This window comes from Chinchilla lanigera, unplaced genomic scaffold (genome assembly GCF_000276665.1).
Source record: "Chinchilla lanigera isolate Chin_1 unplaced genomic scaffold, ChiLan1.0 scaffold00024, whole genome shotgun sequence".
Taxonomy (NCBI): Eukaryota; Metazoa; Chordata; class Mammalia; order Rodentia; family Chinchillidae; genus Chinchilla; species Chinchilla lanigera.
The window spans coordinates 20,231,921-20,239,023 of record NW_004955425.1 but is presented as its reverse complement, the minus strand read 5'-3'; the positions used below and the strand labels follow the sequence as shown (position 1 = coordinate 20,239,023).

At 44.1% G+C, this 7,103-nt stretch overlaps 1 protein-coding gene across 8 annotated transcripts in view; it reads left to right on the top strand.

Moving 5' to 3' along the window:
* Positions 1-2,607: 2,607 nt before the first annotated feature.
* Dnajc12 (DnaJ (Hsp40) homolog, subfamily C, member 12) overlaps positions 2,608-7,103 on the top strand; it is a 34,153-nt gene continuing 29,657 nt past the window's right edge. For 4 of the 8 annotated variants that reach the window (XR_001234301.1, XR_001234300.1, XM_013514908.1 and 1 more), the window contains exon 1: positions 2,608-3,403. Coding sequence is in view for 6 of the 8 variants with exons in the window: in XM_013514908.1 (XP_013370362.1) it covers positions 3,119-3,403 (285 nt within the window). In the remaining 2 variants the exon portion in view is untranslated. The remainder of the gene's footprint in view (positions 3,404-7,103) is intronic. The other 4 variants (XM_013514903.1, XM_013514902.1, XM_013514904.1 and 1 more) reach the window with 3 other exon arrangements.

Genomic DNA, 7,103 nt, shown 5'->3' with positions numbered 1-7,103 from the left:
GCAGGCCCGCCGCCGGGACGCGCGCGAAGGTCGGCGTGGCGAATCCGCGTTTGGGAGCGATGCGGGACACACCGGCAGCTCGACGGCAGTGAAGGCACGGAGAGAGGTCAGCAGGGCGGCTCTGGCGCGCCACGCCGGGAGGGGAGGGCGTGCGGACGCCTAGAGAAGGACGGCAGAGAGGGCCTGCCCTCTGTCATCTCATGTTTGTCGGAAATGCAGAATCTTAACCTCGCCCAGGTATCGTGACGCAAAAGTTGCATTCTTAAAAAGTGCAGGGGATCAAACCCAGGGCCTTGCACATGCCAGGCAGGAGCTCTACCACTGAGCGACAGCCCCAACCAAAAGCTGCACCTTAACCAGATTGCACCATTTACGGGCACTTTGAAGTTTGAGAATCGATCTTTTGGTCCAATATCCTTTCCGATCCAAGGAAGCATGGCTCATAAGGAATTGGTAGAAAGCTGATACAAGAAACCAGTTCTCCTGATAGCTCGCCTGGTGCATTTTCTACGGTGTCAAAATTCTGGCCGGCTAATTTGACACAGTGCTCTATACATCTTAAACGTGGGTTTCAGAGCCAGACCTTGCAGCGTTTAAATCCTAGATCTACCACTGGCACATAATAAGTCAACATTTTCAAGCCCAGGGCTTCTGCACTGAGCTAAAACCACAGCCCTTTTTAAAGTTTATTTTGAGACAGGGTCTTGCTAAACTGCACTTTCCCAAGCTGGACTTGAACTTGTGATCTTCCTGCCTCAACCCCTCTGAGTACTGGGCTTATAGGCTTGCACCACCTGTGCTGGCTCTCAATAATTGTGTTTTAAAAGTTATAGGAAGTCACGGATTTGGATGGAGATCTTGCAGTAGGCCCAACAGACCAAACCCAAATGGAGTTACTTATGTTGAAGTTCCACTTTACTAAGTCAAAAGTAGGTTTACTTGACTTTCAAGGAGGGAGAGACAGACAGACAGAGAGACAGAGAGACAGAGAGACTGAGAGACTGAGACTCAAGAGCAAGCACACCCTCAAATGGCTGGATTGAAAATAAAAATTTACAGGGTGTGGTGGCGCACGTCTGTAATCCCAGTACTCAGGAGGCTGAGGCAGGAGTTTCCTGGGCTACAAAGTGAGCTCAAGGCCCGCCTGAACTGCATAGTGAGACCCTGTCTCAAAAAGACACAAAAGAAGAGAAAAACAAAACAAACAAACAAAAAACAAACGGCCGGTTTGGGTCAGCACGAAGAACACCAATCTGCTTCATGTTCTGTGTCTGCCACCCTCAGCCCCTTTCTGTCTATAAAGCCAACCTCCTGCTTAGCTCACTGGAACTATGCTGAGCTATAAAACAGAATGAATTGTTTGGTTCTAGAACTGCAAAAAAAACCAATTAACATCTTGAAAGGTGTTTATTACACTTTGTATTGTTACTATATTCTAAAGATTAATAAACCCGGGACCCGGGGTATATAGCTCAGTGGTCCTGCGCTGTGCCTAGAACGTGTGCAGCCTAATTTAAGCCCCAGTACCGCACACACAACACAAAACACTCCCTCCCTCCGAACCCTGCTCTTACAGCGCAGTTCAAGTTCACAACATAACTAAGGGAGAAGCAGGTTCCCACACAACCTGTCTCACATCACTATGAACAGCCCCATTATTAACACCCTGCGCTCTATTATTAACAACAGGATTAATAGCATTTGTCATCGCACCAGATCAAACTTGAAAATATTTCAGCAGCCTTTGAATGTTTACTCTTTTATGCCTTTACATTTCCGTACTGTGTGAATATAGTACCCATTCAAAAAATAAAATTTAAAATAAAAATGGGCCCAGTTTTCAAAGCAACTGCATGCCTGTAACCCCAGCACTCTTGAGAAACTGAGGCAGGAGGATCTAAATTTTGAATCCAGTCTGGGCAATGTAGTGAAACCCTGTCTCAAAATAAGGGTGGACACATTGTGTCAACTTGAGAACTGAGAAGTTTAGAAGTTTAACTAAGTGACTCAGCAGAGGGCCAGGGTCCTCCGTAAACATCCTGAGTCTGTGCAAGAGGAGGGCTCGGAGATGGTGTGGGCAGGAACCTTGCTTACAATATAAGGGAGGAAAAGAGGTTTGCTTCCCCCCTTTTACTCGGGCTGCTTTGGCCGTCTTCTGCCGCCTTGAAGTGTTGCCCCTGTGCCCTGCCACCCTGCCTTGGAGCCACTGATTATGGACTGAAACCTCCACAGGCTGTGAGCTAAATAAACCTTTCCTCCCCTCATTTGGAGCGTAGGGTATTTTGTCTCAGCAACAAGAGAAGAGTAACCAAGACATCTACAGTGCACAAGATGATCCATAGCTCTGTGAAAGAAGGAAAGAAACAAAGAAAATAACTAGGTAAACTCTACAAGAATCAAGATTGCACTCGGCGTGAGGACACCCACCTGTAATCCCAGACCTGGGAGGCCGAGGCAGGAGGAGCGCAGTGAGTGTAACACCACTCTGGGCTACAAGTGCGCTTAAGGCCAGGCTGAACTGCACCGAGAGACCCTGCCCCGCTCCTCCAATCAAGATCTTGTGTGAGCATAAAATAGTTCCTCAGTAAATACATATTGAATGAGTAAGTTGTGAAACAAACCAGCATTTCCTACACTAGTTTATTTCCTTCCACCCCTACCTTTAAAATAACATTTCTGGTAGGTCCAAGGGTCGGGGGTCCTCAAGGCCCTGCCGGTGTTCCCAAAATACAAAATCCCGTAAACACTCAAAATACCCACTATTCCTACTTAACACTTTCTAAAACGTACTGCATTGCCTCCAACTGTTTTGTTTCTTAAAAAAAGGAAAAAAATATAGAAAATGGAGAGATGACTTGGAGAGTTTGAAAACGCAGTCTTTTATAACTCTACGACGAAGGGCTCGGCCGCACCACTCCCCACGCTCCAACTGCAGATCCCAGGCGGCACCGCTCCGACCGCGCGCTCCTGAGTCTGCCACAGCCAATGGGAGGCGGCCCGTTATCTGCGCCTAGTCAATGGAAGGCGGTCCGTTCTCTCGCCCGGCCAATGGAGGCGGTCAGTTGTCTCGCCCGGCCAATTGGAGGAGGTCCGTTGTCTCCCCACCCCACCCCCGGCAATGGAGGCGGTCCCTTGTCTGCGCGCGGCCAATGAGAGGCGGTGCTCAATTACTGGCCTCGGTCGATTACTGCCAGTAGTCCGCGGCCGGTCTAGAGCCGGCTCTTCCGCCCGGAGAGCGCGGGTGTGCTGTGGTCTGAGGGATCCTGTCCTGTCAGCTGGAACTCCCCTCCGGTTTCTGAGAAAAGCAACGGGTTTACCCCTCCGGATGGACGCGATCCTGAATTACCGGGCAGACGACAGTGAGGATTACTACGCGCTGCTGGGCTGCGACGAACGCTCCTCGGTAAGGGCGGCGCCGGCCCGCATCCTGCGGCTGTCCCGCGCCAGCCCTGAGCTTCGCGCAGCGGCCCGGAGGCCCCGCCTTTGTGCTTTGCAGTCACGCGGGCCCGGGAGCGTTAGGATGTGAGCGCGCGCCAGATCTGCCGGGGCGGGAGCTTCCGGTCCGACGCTTCGTTCTGGCCGGGGTCGCAAGCTGTGTTCCGTAGTAGCGAACAAGGACGTATTCGAAGGGTTGACGCGATCGCTGCTGCGGTGTTTTCCAGTGTGAACAGTTATACCTTTATTATGGTAATTCAGTCTGTAGTTGAGATGTAATTTTCCAGTACATTAGTGATGTTTACTTATTAATTTTTGAGACAGGGTCTCATTATATAGACCAGGCTGGCCTCGAGCTCATTATGGAGCCCGGGCTGGCCTCAAACTCGCTGCGATAACCCCTGCCTCAGCCTCTTGAATACTGAGATTACAGGTGTGCACCACCACGCCGTTGTTATGCTCTTCTTAGTTAAATATTTCTCCTCAAAAATAATACACTACTTTTGTTTACTTTGATGATAATTTACTTACAGCAGTTGAAAAATATTATTACTGTTTTTACCGTGTGTGTCATTCACACATTATACTGTTAGCAGATAATTTTTAAAGAAATTATTTAAAATTAAAGAAATATAATGTAACTTGATAAGTTTCACAATTTAGATTTTTTTTCTTAGGTTTTGTGTGTGTGTGTGTGTGTGTGTGTGTGTTTGTTCTGAGACAGGGTCTTGCTATGTAGTTCAGGCTGACCTCAAACTCATGGCAATCTTCCTGCACCACGCTGGCTGGTTTAAAGATCTTTAATTTTTAATGAAATGACCTTTTATGGTTTCTTTACTTTTTTTTACATGTATCTCTTCCTCTCTTATTTGTAGATATATTTTCCATTAAAAATTTTTGTCCTTTTTTTGACTCTTTAGTGGAACATTTCCTTAATTTGATTTATATTAGTTGAATTTCCTTTACTTCAAATATTCTTTGATTTGATGCTCTTAAATTGACCAGAACTCTTCATACTCAAAATTATTTCAAAGCAATTTGATATTTTGATTTTACTTATAACAACTAAGTTGAGATAACCATATAATGTTTTGCTTTGGTACAGTGTATAGTTCTTACAATTTAAAGCTTGTGTTAGAAATTAAGTTCAAAATAAAATTTTATATATATATACATATATATTTCTAAAGTAGTAATTGGGCTTTTTTTCTCAGAGACTGTAAAAAACCACCCTTCACAAATTAAAGAAATCATGACAGTGAACCTTGAGACTACATTTTCTCCTTTACCTAAAGCATGCCAAGTGTTAGTCAGGAGGGGGAATATTCCCATGCTCTTGCCTAGAAAACAACACACTCTCCATTTTAAAACAATTTACCAAAGTTGTATCACAGGCTATCCAGGGAAATACTGGATTTTACATGAAAGATGTATGTTATAAATCTGCTGAAGTCCTTGATGACACATATATCACACTAAGCATGTAAATCATCCTCCCTAGTATGAATCTTACTTGGGTTTTAAATATTTGGCCGCTATTTCTGTAGTAATGCTAAGGAAGCATCGTGACTTCAAGACTTCATGAACTTGAACATTGAGCACAAAACTGATAGGTGGAAACATCTATTTTCCCCTTCTTTTTGTTACCAACTTCATGTTGTCTGGGATCTAATCTTTACTCTGCCGTGTAAAAGCTGGAGAAAATTACTTGACTTTCCTGTGGGGTGCAGTGCTCGCCTCAGAGTTGTGGGGATTGAGCCGCATATCTAAAGTGCGTAGAAAGCGCCTGGCACAGAGGAGCAGGCTGTGGTTGTGACTCCTATTTGGGCCTCACAGGGCAGCTGGGACCTCATACATGTATCCTGTACAGAATTACTTGTAAGATCTTTTATTTTGAAATAATTTTTGACATATAGAAAAGTTGCAAAAATAATACTTGTACACAGAATTCCTACCCAGCTTCTGTTAATGTTAACATTATACCTATACATAGGGTAGTAAAGGATCAAAGCCCCAAAACCAACATTGCTACAACACTACGAAGGCAGCCAGGGTCAGCAGATGTTTTTTTGTGAATGATTAATGAGTTCAGGACTAGAGGGAAGCAAGCAGGGTGTCCCAGATGCCAATTTCAGGGGGCACTAATTCTCAGAGCTGCACAAGTAAAAAAGCAGGCATGTGAGCTTGTGAGTTTGCACAAATGGCCAGGGGAGAATCTCCTTAAACCTAGATGTTGTGCTGTTGGTCCCTAGACAGCAAATATTTATACTTTGCAGGTCCAAAGATCTCTGTCACAATTACTTCACTCTACCATTTTGAGAAAGCAGTCCATGGCTATCTGCCAGTGAAACTATTAAAAAAAAGCCAATAGGTCAGTTTTAGCCTGTGGGACAGCGTCAGTCAATCGCTAATCTAAATGATAGGCATGATCTAATTTCATCAGTTTTTCTACTAAATATTTTTCCTCTTCTAGGATCTAAGCCAGGAACACTTATTATTTATACTTAGCTGTTATGTTTCCTTAGTTTCCTACACATTTGACTCTTATGTCTTCTCATGGGCTAGACACTTTGATGAACACTTTTTAGCTATTTTATAGAATGTACATTTGCCTTTGATGTTTCCTCATGATTAAATTGAGGTTATTCATTTCTGGAAGGAACATCACAGAAGTGATACTATGCCTTCCAGGGAACATGAAGCGGATATGTTTGTTGATCTTGATTTCATGATTAAAGTGGTATCTGTCACATTTCTTTTGCCAGGTTTCCGTGGTAGAGTTACTATTTTTCCATTTGCAGTTAACATGTAGCCTTAGTTACTTTTCTCATTGTTGAGACAAAATACATGACACTGAAAGGTAAAGGACAAAATTATTTTAACTTACAGTTTATAGGAGTTTCCGTCCCTAGTCAAGTGGGTCCAAGGGAGGGTAGCATAGCAGAGGAGGAACAGTCCATGGCAGGGCCAGCGGAAAGCAGTGAAACAGTAGGTAGCAGCAGCAAGCCCCTCTTCCCCTTTTATCTCATGCAGGCTGCAAGCCTCTGGGTGGTGCCACTCATGGTGGGGGGTGCTTCTCATTGACACCCAGAACTATGATAAACCAATCAGTGGACTGGTCTAGTACCACACACCCTTAATCCCAGTATCACACCCTTAGTCCACATTCACACACACTGGATCCATCCCCTTCTGAAAAGCCCCACCTATGACTACATGAAGCTGTGAGGCAGAATCTAGGTACAAGCTGTAACACATGTTTTGGGGGAAGATGCTTTGAAACTATACTCATTCTCCTTAAACTTTCACCCATTGAGTTTAACATTCTCTGGTAGATCTAGACTGTTTACAGTTAAAGCTGTGGCATTTAGCTATGGGTAACTTTATTTTCCTCATCAATTTACAGCAAGTCCCTGACTTATGAACATCTGACACATTTGGGTCTTTATGCTTTACATTGTATATTTGTGTCAAAGGTGTATACTACTTAACGTTGTTGGACTTACAGATGAATCTGACTCACTAACATTCTTCTGGAACAGAATTCATTCATAAATTGGGGAATTACTATAAATTTGTTAGTTGAAATTCTTTTGCAAAGCCAAACCTTTTTTTCTCCATTTATTTATTTATTTGGTTTATTTTTATTACTATGGATTAATGGATTG